Source organism: Accipiter gentilis, chromosome 29 (assembly GCF_929443795.1).
Source record: "Accipiter gentilis chromosome 29, bAccGen1.1, whole genome shotgun sequence".
Classification (NCBI taxonomy): Eukaryota; Metazoa; Chordata; class Aves; order Accipitriformes; family Accipitridae; genus Astur; species Astur gentilis.
Genome location: NC_064908.1, coordinates 1,227,187 through 1,246,677, shown reverse-complemented (window position 1 = coordinate 1,246,677; position 19,491 = coordinate 1,227,187). Strand labels below are relative to the sequence as shown.

The following is a 19,491-nucleotide window of genomic DNA, read 5'->3' as shown; positions in this document are numbered from 1 at the left end:
TTGACAGCATTTTATAGGTCCCTTTTCAATGAACTCTTACAAAGCCATGTTTAAATATCTAATTTTTTAAATTCTTGTCAACTCATTTAAAGCACTTATTCATCTATAATTTCTGTGATTACAACAGATTGAGGACAGTTGAAAGTCCTCAGGAGCACTCTGGTTTGTCTATCCATGCGTTCAGAAAGGAAGGGAAAGAGAACAAGACCAAGTCACTGCGCTGACGGGAATACTCAATTGCACTACAGCACATTCTGCATGTATTTCACAAGGAGGGTTTGTTCCCAACCAACACCAAACGTTTCCTCGACCCCAACTTGCCTGTCACAAACATGTAAGAACATATGTGTGAATGTGCATAAGCGAGCGTAGATAGACAGATAGGTGCGATCATTATTAAACAGAAACCAGAAAATAGAACCATATTTTCATGCATTTCCCACTCGTGGAGAGGTCGCGTGAACAAGCCACCCAGGACAAGTGTCCCTCTGAAGCTGCTCAGATATGATGGTGGGGACAGGAGGGTGGGAACTGACCAGTACGGACCAGTCAGAATATGGAAAGCTGAACCACAGGGTGTGGGGGAGTGCTGGGATCCAAAGCCCAGCTTCGATTTCCGAGTAAGCACTGACTTCTTTTCCAGGGTAAGGAACTTAGCTTTTGCCATATGAACTTGCAAACTTTTCTTAGATGTTAAAAAGGAGGAAAAAGGGATCTTTTGGTGACTATGACAAACATGTTCTACATTTTCACTTAATGAACAAATTCAGACTTGCAGTTGTCATATGCTCAGATTCTGTGCCTTTCTGACAGCTGAATTATGATTTTAATAATTTAAAAGTGCTACTGTGAGCCTGTTCATGTATAATAGGCACAGAGAAGTGTTTAAAATCAAAAGCAGCTTAGAGAAAAAGTGGTCACCGTATTACAGGAATGAGAATTGTCTACATCTGAATATTAAACTCTGTGAACTCTCCAGTGGGAATACTCTTTGCAAAGTAACTACAAACTTAGTATATTGTTCTGATCTGTGGAATTAAGAGTGTATATTGTTCTGATGTGTGGAATTAAGAGTTTGCATTCGATCATAACTTTGTGACTGACCGAAGCAGCAGCCTGTGATGCCTACTTTCTTTTACATAATGCTGTCAGGGTGAGGGCTTGGTCATTCTGCTTACAAAGGTTTTAGTTCAGAGCAACAGAAGCTCAAATCTATAATCTCAGTAGAAACATCTGTAAGACAAAAATGAAATATAACGGAAAAAAGTGCCCTCCAGGCTACATTCCCCTTGCTTTGATATTATTATCTTTGTACCTGTCCATGGGAATGTTTGAAATTCTACTGCAACTGCTACAGCATACTTGTATTATTTTTTAAACTCACAACTAAACACAGACAAGAAGCTCATATCCTGCTCAATTAAGTAATAAACAGATCATGTCCTGGAGATCACCGAGTATTTTCAGTATAGTGGCCCACAATATCCATATGAATTCAGCAAATCTATAGTTCCTGGCACGTCAAGTGAAGAAACAATGACCGACATCATGAAGAGAGACAACAGCATATACATCAGCAACTTTGTGTAAAATCTACGGCTCGAACAAATGTCTGAAAAAACCCATCAGCTGTAGTTGCCAGCTCCCTCGCACTCATGTTAACTTATCTCTCCTGCAAAAGGAGTGCGAAACAGGACCTGCTACTTGCACAGCCTTGCTCCTCCTGCACTCATTTACCATTGCACCAAGTATTTGTCAAGTGGGTGTAAGTGCTTTTTCTCCTTTATACAACTTCACATAAGCATAAATTGCAGAAGTTGTAAGGCAACGAACAATCAAGCCCTTAACAGTTCCAGCCCCTTTTCGAACATGCGCCCAGGAAAATGCTCAGAAGTAACTGAAGTCAAGCTCCTAGTACATGCTTGCCTGCTGCTCAGTAAAAGAAAAAGTAATACTCACCCCAGTGTTGTCATGGTTACAATAGTGTACCAAAAGGAAGCAGGAATACTGGTGAATTTGCTTGCCGAGGACCCTTTCTCTGCATAAAACATCACAGTTGCAAAGATGATGATTGCCATAGTGAGGGAAAAGAGAAGAAAGCCAAGCTCGGAGGCACAGCTCTTCAAAGTGTAGCCCAAGATTCTTAAGCCTTGGGAATGGCGAGAGAACTTGAAAATCCTGAAAACCCTAAAAACCCTTAGTGTCACAAAGGCTCCGCTGACATCCTCATTGTTGGTCATCACCAAGCCAATGTAGTACGGCATGATGGCCACCACGTCAATGATGCTCATCACACTTCTAATGAATCTGTAGCGACTTGGGGCCGCAAAGAGTCTCAACAGATACTCAACCGTGAAAATCATCACGCAAGCCGTGTCCAAGCAAAAGAAAGCCACAGCATATCTTTCCCCACATGGAAGCTCCTTGTTCCCAGGCACCGTGCCACAAGGGACAGTTTCCACGACATTAGTGATCACAGAGACAGCAATAAAGAAACCGGTGACATAGTAAAAGACTAAGGCTAAGGTGCTGGTGTGGGGGTTCTCGAAGGCTCGCCACATGGTCTGCCGGAAGCTCAGGGATGGCATGGACCCTTCTTGGTTGTTTTCTGAGTCATTGTCATCCATCAGCCGCTCCGCGTTTTCCCGCTTTCTGTCTTTGTACTCTTCATAGCAGCAGTCCCCAATGATTTCAGGGAGGATCCCGTAGAAGGCAAGCTCTTCGTCATAAGCAGAGATGCACTCGTACCTGGGATAGTGCAGCTTGCCAGTTCTATAAAAATTCAAGATGCACCTAAAGACCTCAGGGTCCCGGTCAAAGAAGTACTCCTTAGTGTCTTCGTTGAAGAAGAACTCCTTCTCAGTGCTGCCCAGGAGAGTGTCCGGGTATCTCTCCAGTGTAGTCCTCCAGGTCTGGAAACGCCTGCCACTCACATTGAGAATGATCAGCTCATCCTGCCTCTTGTTTTTCTCTGTTGGAGCCAGTGGCATGGGACAGTTGGCCACTGGCATCCATCCTATGGCGGCTGCTCTGGCAAAGGGCAACCATGCTGCTACTCCTGCTGCCATGATGACCCCAGGCCTTGTTACTGGAGAAGACAGTTAGGCTGCTCCTGAGACCTGTTGGAAGTCAGATCAGTTCCATCTAAAATACAGAACAAAATAAAAACACAACACACAGTCAAGTGAGGTGTCTTGCCCCGTTGTGTGAGAGAGTCAGGTATCAGTACATACACAAGAATTTAAAACAACTGGCTTGCCCTCATCTCCCATTTGAAGAATGATGTTAAACAAGGCACATGATAATCAGCTCAGCGGGGTTATGGCATTATTATAGATTGAAATTTTGAATAGCAAATGATTCCTCATTAAAAGCATTTTAAAAGTAGCATAAACACACTAATTTATATTTGCTTCCTTACAAACAAGACTAATCCATAATTCCCCAGGTGTAAGCCTCATGTGCTCATCAGTTTAACTACAGCTGTCAAGAAAGAGCTGGGAACTCCCGCGAAATCAGCTTGCAGTTCACCCAGTGAAATTGTATGCCATGAAAAGCCACGACTGGACCGAGCTGGGTTTCCAGTCTTAAAAAAGTTCAATATGTAATGAATCTTGCACTAAGAACATTTTCAATTGAGAGAAACAGAAAATCTTCCCTGGTTTTCATTAGTTTTCTTCCACCTTTAATTAAAGACTTGGCCTCAGCAGCAGGTTTTTGCGCGTCTCTTTCATTTAGAGATGGGTTTTACTCTTGTGAAATATTGCATCCCTCCACCGGACCAGAGGAAAATTCTGACTTCCAGGGAAACATTGCTCAGAATACATGAGCAACAGTAAGCCTGAATCCCAGGTGTGAAAGCTGATGGATTAAGCTACCAACTGAGTACCAAGAACATCAGAATGAGGGAAGCCTCCAAAGCTGGACAACTTTCTTCCAGCAGGAAACCTTATTTCCTAGCTAACAGAGGCAGAAGTCCTTCAGCCAAAGAACTGAAGGACTATTAGGTTGAAATGAAGTATGTTCACTGCACTCTTGATTTTTAGACAAAAAATATCCCAAGTTGTCCAGATCCTCAGCCACTGGAAGCCAACATTCTCTTGAAGTTAGAGTAGTTATTGTGGTTCTGATCTAGCCATGAATTTTCTTTTTCTTTTTGATCTTTGGTCAGAGTTCTTACAATATTTAACTTTTGTTTTAACTTGTATTTACTTTCACTTCCCTAAAGTTTTTCTAAGTCTACCATAAAGTTATCTGCAGAAAGGTGCCATTATCATATAAGATGCATTAGGGGCCCTATCAAAAGTCAATTTATCAATGGAAGTTCCATTGATTCCACTGACTCAGGCCCTCAAAGCTTAATTACATCCTCTACATGGTATCCTTCTAGGCAGTTTTACTCTGAAGTTTTTTAATTACATGAAAGCTGCCACTCCAGCCAGTAAGGCTGCAGCATTATTGATTTCAACAGGCCATCAAAATACTGAATAAAAAATGATGGAATCAATCTGTGGTGAAAATGACTAAACTTCTCACAGAAATGCTCTTCCTCTTCAGGGCACATTAACATTCATCACCTTAATGTGGAGCATCTTTCTATGCAATTTTACTATCTAAAGGACAATTGAAATCCCTCGTGCAAGCATCTTACTGCTGCTGGAAGAGGTTTTGTAATTACGAAACATATAATAATCCATAGCGATGCTCATCCCAAGGAGACACTTTGCTTATACACATGGCACTGGAGCAAACATCCCATAATATTTTCCTATAAAGAATTGTTCAATATTACTATGCACTATTTTTTCTCTCCCGCTAAAGAGGGAATTTATTGCGTTAATAGTCCCAGACTGACAGCCCTGGAGACCAGGCTCTTTCGTCTGTGCGGGGAAGAGGCAGAGCACAGCACTGCAAACTTTCTCCACACGACTTTGAAAATATGCCCCAGTATCCAGCTGAAAGGCAATCTCCCGGGGCTCGGTGGGCTCAGGCAGCAGAGCTGCCAGTTTCTTACACCAGCAGTGGTGGATCTTTCAACTTTTATGAAACACTGCGTTAAGAACAGGACTGCAAAACAGGAGGCAGCAAAATGAGAACCATTTCATTCATTAATCACCAAATATATACAGGCAAATAACCAAGAGACCAAGATAATGCACCCCATTCCTGTTTTCCCTGCTGGTAAACTGTCTTCTCTGCTTTTTAATTTCAATTAGCGGCACCACCACAGTCATTCTACCAGGACTGATTGGCGATGTACGGTGACCTGACCAGCTACAGTACACTGGATCCTCATCTCCCCTAATTTCTCAGGGGAACCTCGTTAGAAATCTCTTCTGTACTTTTATAACTTTGGTTGTAAATTCCAGGTTACCTACATTAGCTGCTGAGGCACTATAAATACTTCACATATAATTGTTCTAATAAAGCACTGGTAACTCATAAGTGACTTACACATTTTTAAATCAATTTTTAAAGATAAAATGGGTCCTTCCATGCTGGCAGTGTATGTGGGGAAGCTATAAATATCTCAGCTTTGAAATGGACAGGAGATGAAAACAAAAGAGAAAGAGAGGGGTATTCTTCTGTGAAAGTTTAGTTCCTATTTCTCTGTGACCAAGAGATGCAGCTGGTTAAGAAAATGTAGTGCACCCAGGTTAATTTATAAAGTTACATTAAGTCTGTCCCATTTGATCCTCAAAATACACAAAAAGGAGTCTTTTTCAGCTATAAATTGTCTGAAAGACTGAGAGGGAAAAGAGTAATGAAATCCCCTATCGCAGAGGTTTTGCTTGTTCTTGTCCATGAGTCCTTGGAACTCCACCCCTCCCCAAAGTAAGAGACAGAAAATTAAGAGAGATAGAACTGGATTTGTAATTCAGAGCTGCGCAAACTAAGCCGAGTAAAAAATATGAAGTAACTTGTTTATCTACAGAATGTAGAAAGAATCCTCCTTTTCTGCATGCCTGGGGTTAGGTAACTGCTAACTAGTCTTTTTAGGCCAGAAAGCAATTGGCCAGGCTCAAAATCTACTGTACAGTCGACAGTCTCTTCAGCTCACATAGCCAACAGACACACTTTAGTCCTAACAAGCATATGTTTAGCTATAGACGTATTCCTCATTTCAATTACTGCCATTTCTGCATGTAATTTCAAAGGAACTAGTTAACAAAAGATTAGTAACTTGCTGATGACATTTAGAAGACCTGGTACACGAAATAAAATAATTTGCCCCCTTCTGATTTAAAAAAGTCAGCATCTATAGAGAACAGAATCTGTTTTCTTTAGATAATTATGAGGACAGTGAAACGGTGCAAGCAAATTTGATAGAAAAGCCTGTGGCCCGAGTCCCCTGTCCCCCTCCCAGGGCTCCCGACCCCATCTGAGTCCCTCCCCGACCACCGCTGGCTCCCGCAGGTCCTCTGCGCTCCAGCCGCGTCGTGGGCACCACAGTTTCATCCCAGTTTCAAACAAAAACCTGAGAGGCACGGCTAGGTCAGTAAAGCTCTGGAGGAAAACTTTAGAGAACAGTTATTTCTATTCACCTAAAGGGTCAAGAAATGAACAATGGATTCTTACCACATTAGCTCCCGCTGGCAATGCCATACTTAATAAACGTCTCTTCGTAGTCTCACGAAAGCAGAAACAAAACAAAAATCTCATAGTGTTTCCCTTTCTAGAACCAGGCAGGGATGATTTAAAATGCAACTGATAAACATACTGTTAGTTTCTTGATGAGACACTGCTAATGAGAGTGAAGAGCCTTGAGATCATTCGTTCTCTCCTTTCCTGTCCTTGTTGGGTCAGGCTCAGACAGCAGAGAGCTATTTGCTTTAAAGCAAAATATGTCAGCCAAAGCTTCGATATCCTCTGTCAGTCACATACTCCTTTCCCTTCGCAATCACATCAGATAATAAAACTTTCTGCAAAACATTCACTCTCTCAGTCCGTTGGAGAGATTTAGGAGCAAAAGCAACAGGCTTAGGATAAATGCATGCAAACTTCTCCCCTCCATCCCAGTCAGCCCAGAGAGCCCCATCTTGCCGGCTCGCAGCGATGCCTTACCTGGCAAGGAAAGACACTCTCAGCGCCCAAAAGTAGGGCTACATCTGGGGAACTGGAAGGAAGGGGGAGCAGTCACTCCTCCGGATAAAAGGTGAACTGTGCTGCCTGCCTCTTGACTCCCTCTCTAAATGCAGTCAGAAGCAATCAGTAAATGTGATCATCATTGTGAAAGTATATATAGAGAGATGACTAAACAGCTTCTCCCTCATTACTGCCGAGACGGAGTCTCTCCCTGCCTCTCTCGCCTGAGCTTGCTTCGTTTGGCCCCCTCCCCTTCCAGCACCGCTCGGAGCTTTGCTCTCGCTGCCTGACGCAGCTGGGGACGGCACCCGGGTCCCGGAGAGTCCGCTCGCCTGGACGCAGCAGGGAGATGGACCCAGCCGGTCCCAGGGAGGCAGGCAGTGAAGCGAGACTGAAGAAAGGCGATGTGAGCTAGCAGAGGCACCGGCAAATGGAGTCGTTAAATACACCCCAGAGCCTACCCTGCATGCTAATGTGCCAGCAGTGGCGGGGGGGGGGGGGGGGGGGGGGGGATAAAGGGGGGAAAAGTATGGGATGAACTTCACCGGTCCCTCCCGCAGCTCCCCGTGTGTCCCTGACTCTCGGGCAGGCGGGGACCGTGCAGGAGAGGTCCCTTCTCCCGGACAAGAAAATGAGCTATTCCTCCTCCAGCATCGCAAACCTACAACCAACACCTTAGCCAGGGCAGGAGGCTACACCGAGGAAGAAAATTACAGAATTCAGGCTCAAACCGATCTTTGGCTCTCTCCTCCTCCCCTCTTCCTTCCCACCACCTGTCCCCTTTCCCCCTCGTCCTGCCGTTCTCGCTTGCCCTGCTCCACGGCAGCTCTTACCAGTCCAGTCTCGGCACCACCTCAGCATCCCCCTTCCATCCGCGGTCAGAAGTTGGACTCCGCACGCTCAGAGCCCCGGCATCCTTGCTCGTTTATCTGTTTGCCGCCGAATCTCCGTTAAGTAAATAACTATACGCCCAAATCCGAGCAAACCGGTCTTGCCCTGCTCTGCCGGGCAGCTGCCGGCAGCGACTGATGCGCCGCAGCGATAGTTAGCGACTTCCATAAAGTAAGACAAAATACCTACATGAAAGACGGGAGCTCGGCTGCCTCGCCATTGCCTCGCGTCCTTCCACGGCTCGGGACTACACTTTCATCTATCGCCGGGAGCCTGCGGGGCCGCCAGACGGGCCCGAGGGAGGGGACGAGAAGCGGGAGAGGCGAGGGGCGTGAGAGAGAGAGCGCGGAGCGGGGGCGAGGGCGAGCAGGGCGCGGGGGCGGCGGCGAGCCGGGGGGGGACGCGGCTCCTGCCCCTCGCCGCCCCCCGCCGGCTGCCTCCTCCCCGCCCGCAGGTGACCCCCCCCCCCCCGCCTCCCGCTCCCCGCGCCCGGTGTCCGTGTCCCCCCCGTGTCCCCGTCCGTCCCGTCCCCCCCCCCCCGGCCCATCCCGGCGCCCCCCTCCCCCCGCTCACCTCCGCAGGGCGCGCCGGCCCCGCCGCCTCGCCCCGCCCGCCCGGCGCTGCCGGCCGCGGCCGCCAGCCCAGCGCCTCCGCTGCCATGCGGCTGCCGGCGGAGCGGCGCGGAGCGGCGCGGAGCGGAGTGCGCGGGCGCGGAGCGGAGCGGAACGGCGGCGGCGATCAGCACCGCCGCGGCGGACAGCTCCGCGGGGAGGGGCGGCCGGGCGCGGGGGCGCAGCAGCAGCAGCGGGGCCGGGCCGGGCCGGGGGGGGCCGGGGGGCTCCCCCCGCAGACGGTCCGCCTCCCCTCCGCTGCCCTCCGCCCCGCTCCGCTCCGCTCCGCTCCGTCCCTCCCCGCCGTCCCCTCCCTCCCTCCCTCCCTCCCTCCGAGCCGCCGGCAGGTGTCACCCGGAGCGAGCTGCCGGCGTTCGGCAGCGGGAGGCGGCCGGCGGGGAGCGGGACCCCCCGCTCGGGGCGGCTGCGAGGCGATGCGGGGGCGACCCCCGCGGGTGCTGCTCCGGGGGTGTCGCGTCGAGCGAGAGGAATGAAAGGGGAGGGCTGGGGCGGGCGGGGGGGGGGGGGGGGGGCGCGGAGCTGGTGTGCCTCTGCTGGTTTGAGGTAGGGGCAACGGGGAGTCCGCAGAGCCATCGCCAGCCAGGGTCCGTTTTCCAGGTGGTTTTGCGTGCCTGCGGTATAAGACGACTTTCTGCTGAGAGCTCTGAGAGCAAGGCCTTATTTAAAAAAAAAAAAAAAAAAAAAATTAGAAAAACCCCTCCAAATCCTCAAACACTTCAAGACTCAGGTGGTCTGCTTTGGAAAAGGTAATCTGGAAACTCTGATACCAGAACCCTGATCGATCCAGTTCAGCGTCCCAACATTGTCCAACCCCTGATAATTCAATGCAATTATTAAAAAATAATCCTAATTTCTCAAGGTCAGGTCCTGGGTAACCCTCCCCCAGAACAATTTCCCCCAATAATGTTTGTAAGCTGCATAACCGTGTCTGCAGACTAGTTGTTGAGGTTACGCAAACGCGATGTATTATACTCTTTAGAACACGGATACCGATAGTTGCATGCTGGACACATGAACAGTGGTGTGCAAAGTGAATCCTAAAACTTCCGTGAGAAACTTTCAGTGGCCGCCTGAATTTAAGCAAACCAAAGCATCCAGAACCCATCCTGATTAGATGTCTTCAGAACTGCTTTCCTTTTTCTAAGACTTCCTCTGTCTCCTCTTGCTCTTTTCCTCTTGCAGATGCTCAGAAGAAAGCAAGACCAGAAATGTCATTTGGCTTTTACTGGTATAAGAGATTTTTCTGTGATTTACAATGTCACCACTTCATAAAACTTACGGACTCTTCTCTCACTCGGGCGTGCTCTGGCCTCACTCTTTGCTGGCTCTGGCCTGGCTGTGGTTCTGAATAGCTTTTCCCCCATGACTCGGCCCCCTTTTAACTTCCTATCTCTATTAAAAAGCTAATTTGGGAACTCTTTTTCAATGCTCCCAATTTTGTATTTTTAAATAGAGTATGAAAGTCAGAAGCAAGCTAGCTGCAGATAGTCTGATGTGAAAATATTCCTTCTTCTCTCTCTTTTTATTTATCTTTTTCCTTGTTTCTTTGGTCTCTCTTCTTCGCTCTTTAACTCGCTGTCTTTCCCTCTTTTGCTCTTTCTTTCTGCCTTTCCCTTTCTCTGTCTTTCTGGGAATATCTCCCTAGGTTCTACTGCACCAATTACAGGTTTTATTAAAACTTTTGGAATAACTTTTTGTCTTTCTAGTACTGAAAAGTAGAACCTGCCAGTGTTAAAACAAGCCACATAGGCAGAGAAACAATTGGAATAAAATATGTGTGGTTAAATATAAATATTAAATATAGTTAACTTGATTTTTTTTTTCTCTGCCATTTTCTTCTGTATTTATATCCTATGCCTCTACAGTGTACTTTATTTATTGTGTTTGTTCTTTACACTGGGCGCTATCCTGCATTAATTCTGCATCTAAATATCCCATTGACTTCGTGGACATGCTGCATAAGCATTCTGTAATGACAGTTGCAGTAATAAAGCTAGCTTGGTTGCTTGAAATTACAGCTTGCCATAACATTGTAGCTTTGTAGTCTGATTATGTCCTATAGATTGTGCCAACAGTTTCCTTGCTTTGGATCCAAGCTTGTGAAAATGCCTGCATAGATTAAAGAAAGATCATTAATATGATTATGCGAAAGAGTCAGTCTTTGTAACCTTAAAATTATATATGTGGTCTAGTGATTGAAACAGCCTGGAAAACACAGCTGCTGGAATATATCTCTGCTTCTTTCGAAAACTTGCAGACCTTGTCTAAGTCTCTTAAGCTCTGTGTTCCTAGTTTCCACCTAAAAAAAGAATATAATAATATTTACTGACAAAAAGTATATTATCAGAATGTATAAATATTTATAAATGGCTATATGGTTCCTGAAGGACTAAGTTGTACAAAAGTATAAGGAGTGAGAGCAATCTGGTTACGTGTTTGTTGATCTATCTACCCATCACTCCGGCATAGTAAAGCAAACTGATAGGGCATTTCTCCAAAACTTTATCCATCCATCTCTCCAACTATCCACCCTCCAGGATTTCTCTTGGGCTTCTTATCACGGTACACAAATGCACAGAACAGGTAGTCCTAAAAATGAATAAATGAAAGAAGGCACAAGGCACTTTCTATCTCGTCCTATAAATCCAATAAAAATTATCTACCACTTTCTTGAATTAAGACGCCTTCGTGCCACAGGCATGGCAAAATAAGGAGTTCAAGTATCTTGCTCACTCGTACGTCTATCTCATGTATATAGTTTATCACTGGAAACCACAGTGTCTACTTTAGGGGCAGAAATGGTCTTCACTAGGGGTAATCTAAATTTTCTTTTATCAGCACACTTCTGGTGAAACATTTATTTTGACACAGAAAAAACTGCCAAAAATTGGATTTGGATCAAAATTTTGCAGGCTTTCTTATAAGGAAAACTAGACTATTAAGTCAGGAAAGCGTCCATAATAAATGGTCTTTCATAACACAGTTCTGCTTTAGTGTTTTTGCAAAACCAGTATGTGAAACATTTTACGGAGATTTGTAGAAAAGGAAACCCCAAATTCTCTCAGCATCCCTCAGGAGATTTTAAGGGTATCTTGTTAATGGCTTAAAAAAATCCTGAAGGGAAAAGTGACTCGTTTTCAAGCACCTTTTGAAGAAAGTTCTGTACAGGGAGATGTTAAGGGTTGGGGAATTTATTTAGGATGACTGGAGGTTGTATTAGCTCCACTTTGGGGAACACTGCAGAATTTACAGGGGTACTGTTTGCATCCTTGTGCGGTTCTCAGACCCATCCGTCCGTCCGAGACGTCGGTCTGTGATGGGAAGTCCGTATCCCTGTCTGGTCTGCAATCTTCCACTGCCTGTTGGTACTTGGACACCACGGGGGTTGGTTCAAGGCCATCTCCGATTTACAGCGTGTTCAGTTCCACCCCCCCCCCTCTACATTTGGAGATTTTCCAACCCAAAATAAAGCCTCACAGGCAGCTGCATTCTGCCACGTCTTTCCAAAAGGGAAGAGGAAAGAGCCGTGGATGGTGTCCAGCAGCTCTGCTAGCTAGCCAGCAGCTGCAAAATTTTCTGCTCAGCTGCCTTTAATGAATCAAGAAAAGATCACACGTGATAGTAGAGGGAAAAGACCCTTGAAAGACAGTAGTGACACTGAATCAGGGCTTTGATTTATTGTCCACTGTCCCCTGTCTCTCCCCGGTGCATACCATGGCTCGCTCTTCCAGTATCTTTTCACAGGGTGAGTAAAATAACAACGCCGGTTTGCAATGCTACTCACTGCAACAGCTCATCAGGGATTGTGCTTAATTGGCCATATTCCACGTTATCAACATCCAAACGTTTAACTAATGAGAGTATCGTGTTAACAGTCCTGATTACAGATGAGACCGGGCATGTTGCACAAGGCAGGTAGGGAAGGGCAAAGTGGAAAACAAAGCTGGAGTGAGCTGAGGACGCAGGGCTGTTCGGGAGCAGGTAGAGAGATGCGTTAGCTGCAAGAAGGCAATGCTGCTAGATCAGTTAGCAGAGAAGTAAATTAGTGTGCCTGGGTATTCCATGTCTGCTTGTGAGACAGTACTGCCTGTGATTTGCCTTTATTTATGCCTTGAAGAGAACAGTGCCAGAGAAGTCTAGTTTCGCCATCCTGAATTTGAAGCATTTTTTTGCTAATACTGCTGTACCATCAGTATAACAGGCCTGATGTGCCTCTTGCTTGTCCTGCGTAAATGAGTGATAGATGCACCGAAGACAAGAGAGTTAGAACAGAGCAATGCCAATGAGAGGGAAATTAGGACAATTGGCTTAAAGCTAGAAGCTCTGTAAAAGCATATCAGTTCTTTGCTGCTTTGCTGTACTCTTTACTGCTAATGCTTTAGTGTCTTACAGTCCAGGCAGGACTTTACACATCGTTCTTTATCTGACTGCTCTGCAGCAACTTTCTTTTGCAATGATCTGCCTCCAGCCAGTTGGGAATTCTTGCAATTATGAGTCAACCAAGGCTAAAAAGCTCTGAACTGAGCAAAGCACAAGCCAACTGCGCTCCTTTGATCTCACAGACATTGGGTTAACCAGTCGCCATCAAAGGAATCATCATTATCTCCTGGAAGTTGAGAGACCAATTAAAAAAAAGCAAAAAAACCCCAACCCCCAAACCAACCTGAAATAAATGATTAATGTTAAATTATTGGGTTTGGAATGGTTACCAGAGCTACAGTGATGCTGAAGGTTTCGCTGATAGAGTCAACAATACAATAAATTGCAATTGCAGTTTTTCAGTGGCTCATAACCAGTAAATCAGATCTGTGGAACTATACATTTACTGCAAATTTAAGGAGTTGTTCTTTCAGTTTTAAGAGTGCATTTTAAATCAAGTCAACAGCCGTAAAGCAATATACAGCCTGCCTAGCTATTGTCTGGGGAATGAATCCTGTACTATCATGATTCCTTTTTATTATTATTAGATACAGGGGCAGGGAGGAGAAATTTGGGAGAGAGATTGTCCTTGTTCGGCTGACCAGTATATAGGGTATATGGTTGCATCAAAAGCAATGGGGTCTGCTCCACCCAAGGCCTGCACTTTGATTACTTGGTTTTGGGCAAACTGGAGTAGAAGCCAGCTGCTCCCAGGTGTTAGTGGTTTACACAGGTGTACCTCAAGAGCATGACAGGGCTGGCCGGTAAGAACCAGGAGCCTTGCTTTTTTTTTCTTTTTCTGTTTGGGTTTGGTTTTTTTGTTTGTTTTCTTTAAGCTCACCTGCCTGCTATAAGCTATTCACCACGTGAGTTCGTTATGTTACAGCATCAATCAGTGTGGCCTGGGCAGGGAAGGGAGATAATAAAAGGCTGAGGCTGCCAGCTTCTCCCTGCAAGCTCTGAGGTTGTTTCTCCGGGTGTCCCTATGTCCAAGGAAGGAGCTTTCCCACCCTTGTGGCAGAGGTCCCTCTGGACCCGGGCAGTGAGTTCTGGGCACCCATGGCCCAGACAGGCAGGACAAAGAACTAATTAGATTATGGTGCCCATGTGGCATATTAGATTTGCAGAGCTGTGGCTTGCTTCTGGCTCACGCCGTAAGGACCTGCTGTCCCTCGCCGACCTGTGCCCAGCACCACGCTCGTCCGTCACCCTGGTGGCTGCCGGTCATGGACCTGCACCTATAAGGTTAGTCCCCAATTTCAAATCTCTACAGAAATTTACATACTGCTGCTGCCATGCTTGGAGAGCTTTGGATGTCTTTGGAATAAGAGACAAAATAGATTAAACTACTTGTGGGTAAGAGAAAGTATAGAAGCGGTCAAGAGAAGGGGCCCCATGCAGCCCGTGGCTCCTGTGCTCTCCCAAGCGGCTGGCTTGGAGTTTTGTCTCCTGAAAGGCACCCGGGGCTGTGGTGGGATGCCCATTGCTGATGGGGCAGCTGCGCAAGGACATGGGAGAGAGGGAAGAGCCAGGGGCTCCTGGAAAGAGCTTGTAGTAAGGACTTTGCTGCCGCTTTTTCTTGGATCCACTTCTTGTATCTTCTTGCTGTGGGAGGCAATTGCTCTTTTTCTAGATGCAAACTCTGTCTCCCCAGTGAATTCCCTTTTCTGGAAGGAAGCCTATGTTTGTTTTCCATTTGGGGCTTGATGAAGCACATTTGGAAATACACAGCAGAGCCAGGATAGCAGCCACGGCTAACCTCTTGATTAGGGTGGGGGAAGGAGGTGCTTGCTCACCCCCACGGCTCTCGGGGCTCTGGAGAGGGTGGGTGAAAGGCTCCTCTCTGCTGGCGAAGCCGTGCTGGGCTCCTGCTGTGGGATTGCTTTGCTCCCCTTGGTGCACAGGGAGGTCCTGTCTGCTGGCGGCTTCTCCTCATGCAACTTGCTCGGGTGGCTTTGAGGCGCGTGAGTACGGGTCGGAGCAGGTGAACCCTCCCCGCGTGCACAGCCGGAGGGTGGCACAAGTGTGGTTTTGGAGAAGGGCTGCTGGTGTCTCCTGGAGAGCAGAGCTGAGCTGTCATTCCTCATTCTCCCCCCCTTCCTAAGTATGGCTCAAGACCTCTGACCCTGTGAATTTGATTTTTTTTTTTTGGGGGGGGGGGGGGGGGAGTGGAGGGGGTGTTGCCTTTCCTTCCAAAGCCTGGTGGCTTCATGCAGCCCTTTAGCCGTGACTTGTACAAGGGTGAATTTCCGTTTCTATGACGATGGCATTGCTGGAGAGGTGGCTCTTTCCTCCCTCATGGAACTTTTAATGAGACAGACAAAATGTTGAAAATAAAAATCAAAGGCCCTCTTCTTGTAAGCCTTTTTTTTCCTGCTGCTTAATTATCAGATTGAAGATAAAAATAGCTGAAAAAATCCCTGAAGAGGAGATGAAGGCTTTCTGCAGCAAGCCTTGTCCTCTTTGGAACTGGCCCCACTTTGCCCCTGTACGTGCCCGCCCTCCTCTCAAGCCAGGGCAGAGATCCAGAGGTCCTCCAGTAGACCTGGAGCCGTGCTACTGGTCTGCTTGTAGAGAAATGCAGTGTTAGAGGCCCTTACTAGAAATAACGTCCGACCTCCAGTGCTGCGGTAAGGCTTGTCCAGGTACAAGCTGGGTAAAATCCACCATTGCAGCCAGCGAGAACAGAGCTGCTGCGGGTTTTGAGCCACCTCAGTCTCTGTCCACCTGGAGTGGACGAGGACTGAGCCCAGCAGTGAAACTCTGAAGGCTTAATGTGTGTAAACGAGGTGAGGACTGTTATTTCTCTGTCACTTGTTGGGTAGTGGCCCTGGTCTGTGCTAGAAGGATATGAAGGGTCTGGAGGAGCCCCTCAGCAGCAGGTGCTGGGGCTGGCTTGTGCGCCCAGAGCTATATGGCAGGCTTGCTGTAGCGAAGGCGGTCTTAGCTGTGAGCATAGTGAGCTTGGACCTCCAGACAGGGACAGTTTTTTCAGACTGTTTCCTAATGGTTGGGAGGGGATGGTTCCCAACTCATTGCTGAGAGGAAAAAAAAGCAGAGATGGATTCTAGCCCCGAACTCATTTATCATACCAACCCTCTCTGTATATATGAGAATGCTAGTAGGCAGTAGATTTACTCTTTTATCTTGGAACAGATTAAAAGTAACTTTACCTGCAGACAAATTCTGTAACTAGAATTAAAGCTTAATCTGACTTTTTTTTTAATTATTGAATCCAGTAAGATCATTATTTCTGTCTTGCTATAGCAGGATGTAGTCATCTAGCTAAAGGGAAGGTTTTCTGTGTGTGTATGTGTGTCATTAAGGGCTAACCTGGAATTCAGATCTTAATCCTCAGTACAGACCTTTGATATAGAAAGAGGGCTTTTGTTAATGCATTAACTTAAAGTTGCTCACAGCAGAAGCAGTAGCTGAGAGCTTGAAAGTAAATTCAGTTAGTATTTTTGGATAGTCCAGTCTTAAGTGAAGTTCTTCACAAATGGAAAATCTCTCATCTAAGCTTCTCAAGAAGCTCAAAGGGGATATTTATGCAAACATCTCTCTGAGCAGGAGGTTCTCTTGCTCTTGGAGCACGCACACATGAGGGAGATCTTGCTTCTTAACAGGCTGGAAGATCAGCTCATTAAAGGGGTTTTTGGAATATTCAGGCATTTTGCCAGGACGCTGCTTCTACTTTGTAAGACCCTCAGCTTCTGAAAGAAAGCAGACCTTGCCTGTCTGTCGGTTTTCTGGTTTGTTACCAACGTCCCATCTGGCTATATACTTCATAGCCTACGAGAATGGCCCCTGAGTTGGGTGTTGGCGGTCGTCTCCAGCTGGAAAACAAAGCCTGAGCGGAGCGGTGCTTTTCCCCAGCACTAATCCTCACTTGACTTGTCAAAGTGATAAACTGCCTGAAGATTGTGCAGGTGTTGGAAACATGATCCCACTTGCTTTGCAGTGTAAAAAGATAACAACTGTTGGGCTTTTTATCTCTACTAGGAAAATGTGTAATATCACCAAATATGCAAACTTTTTATTGGTGTTGAACACAATTTTACTTCTATTACAGGCAGGGGTGAGGTTAATCAAGACACATCAGCACATCTTTTTAAATATGACAGGTTTTGCTCATAGCAAAATTCAGCGTCAAACTGATTAGTAATTCTGATTTTGTATTGGGTGACAAGCTGGCAAATAAAAAAAAGAATTTGGTTTTTCAAAATCACTGTGCACGTGTCTCTGACCAGGAAGCCTTCTAGAATGAAAATTCATATTGTTCACCCAGGAATGAGTTATGCTAACTCCCTTTTTTAAATTGGATAAGATAACATTCATCGTTGTAGCTGAATGCTTAGATAATGCATCTTCTAACACTGTGTAGTATTTCTCTGTGCAAGGAATAACATGCAAAAAGTAGCACACTCTAGAATGATGTAGCAGGGCATAATACAAGCCAGCTTGAATAGGAACATAGGAAATGTTTAAATGGCAAGCAATAAATCTATGTAATAGCATTCAAATAGAGTTCAATCCAAATGATTGCTTTGGTATTGATGAAACCTCACAATTTTATGCCACTTCTTATTTGGATAACTGAGTTTGCAGTCATTGCCCGGTTTCTCAGAACAGCCAGTTGAGAGAGAAGCAGCTCTTTATTTCTGCTGATGGCAGAAATGAAGGCATATAAAATTCCCCTTTTTCTCAGTATTCAAAATGTTGAAGAACCTTTTCCACATTTTGTTTATTTGTTGCAAAGTTCTACCGCCTGGAATACTACCTTCATCTGCATGATGAAGGTAGCTGAGGAACAGGGCTAAACTCTCCTGGGTTAGAAGTGACACAGATAACTAGGAATTTGGATCTCACGATTCCTTTATTGCTATTATAAACACCAGCAGAAAGAAAGGAAACAGAACTTTTCAGTATTTTGCAATCTAATATACTATAGAAGCCAAATAAAACTGTACCTTATTCCCCCGGCTGTGTTACTGACTGTGTTAGGAGTTGGAAGCATGCAGCACCGTGTGAAGGCACTCGGCGTGTTCAAGATCAGACCTTCAGATGTAAAGCTTAAAGAAAAGCAAGGCAAATATTCATGAAAGTGTCTGCGTTTTATGTGACCTCCTTTCCACCTCAGCTTTGATCCAGGCTGCTGATCCGAAGAATAGATTCTGATTTCCATTTGATAAGGCTTACATTTTTTGGCAAAGGGAGGCTCAAAAGTAATCCTTTTCTGAGCAGATAAATCATCTAAAGCGCTCAAACGTGCAGGCAAAGGAACTGGTAAATCTGCTAGCTGAACTCCCATGACTGCTTATTTTCAGGAGTCCCTATGGGAAGCTGATCTCATGGGAATGGCTGAGGGGGACTTGGTTGATGGTCATGGCGTGCAGATTAATCCCAGCTGTGCAGACACGATGCGCTGGTGCGCCGGGGTGTGCCCTGGGGCGAAGCAGAGCTATGGAGGGCTGATGTGTAAATCCAAGCTAACCCTGAGCACTCAGCCCTGCAAGGTGCTGACTCCTCAGAGAATTCTGGTGCCTGCTCAGGAATATTTAAGCACATGTTTAAAACGAAGATCCTAAAGGCCCAGCAAGTCAAGGGTCTGCTAATGTGCATAAAGGTAAACACACGCTAAGTGCTTTGCTGGTCTGTAGCCAGGGGGCTGACTCTGTAGGATCCCAACCCCCATTAAAATGCGGATTTTTAGACCCAGCAGATAGCAAAAGTTGTCACATGGCATTCAGAGCTGCTGCTGGATGTAGAGCTTTTCTGCTGTAGGGCTCTTCAGGCAACCGCTTGGAAACGGCTACAACCCTTCCTTCACAAAGGGACAGCAGGGAGGAGAAGAGAATGGTTATGATTATTTACTAATTAATCCGGTACAAATAGATATATGAATGGATGGTCATTTAAAATTCCTGCTGGTTCACAGAGCGAATGAGTCCAGTGCCTTGCATGCCATTTTCTTGGCTCCAGCCTAAGGGACCGTGCAGGATAACCAGTCCTGAGAAAATAAGCTCTGTTAGAAAAACAAATGTTTACAATTCTAAACAAAAATTAAAAATTCTAAACAAAAATTAAATAATGAACAAGCAGCACTTCAGGTTGTAATTAGGGCTGGAAAGATGTCAAAACAAAGCACACCAATGTGTGTATCGCTTATCAGAGCCCCTGACAGACTGCTGAAGGGACTGGGCCAGGTTTGGGGTCAGACTCTTACAGCATATCTCTTTGTGAGTATACGCACGTACAATGTCACAATAAATCTGGAAAGCCACTTGTGTGCAACTTGGAGAGCAGATAAATGATATAAACCAAGAAAGAACATTGCTGCTGATAATCGCTTCTGTTACCGTTGTCAACCAAAGCAGCAGCAATAATAACAGAAATATAGTGCTTTTCACCCACCGATGGCTCAGCACAGCGCGGAGATGATCCGTGCCCCCCAGTAAGGTAA

At 46.0% G+C, this 19,491-nt stretch overlaps 1 protein-coding gene across 9 annotated transcripts in view; it reads right to left on the bottom strand.

Annotated features, from left to right (window-relative positions):
* Positions 1-18,084, bottom strand: part of KCND3 (potassium voltage-gated channel subfamily D member 3) — a 139,019-nt gene extending 120,935 nt beyond the window's left edge. For 2 of the 9 annotated variants that reach the window (XM_049831903.1, XM_049831912.1), the window contains exons 1-2: positions 7,920-8,154; positions 1,960-3,144 (exon numbers count right to left, since the gene is read on the bottom strand). In XM_049831903.1, the coding sequence (XP_049687860.1) occupies positions 1,960-3,068 (1,109 nt within the window). In that variant the 5' untranslated portion in view covers positions 3,069-3,144; positions 7,920-8,154. The other 7 variants (XM_049831908.1, XM_049831909.1, XM_049831904.1 and 4 more) reach the window with 7 other exon arrangements.
* Between the last annotated feature and the right edge of the window lie 1,407 nt (positions 18,085-19,491).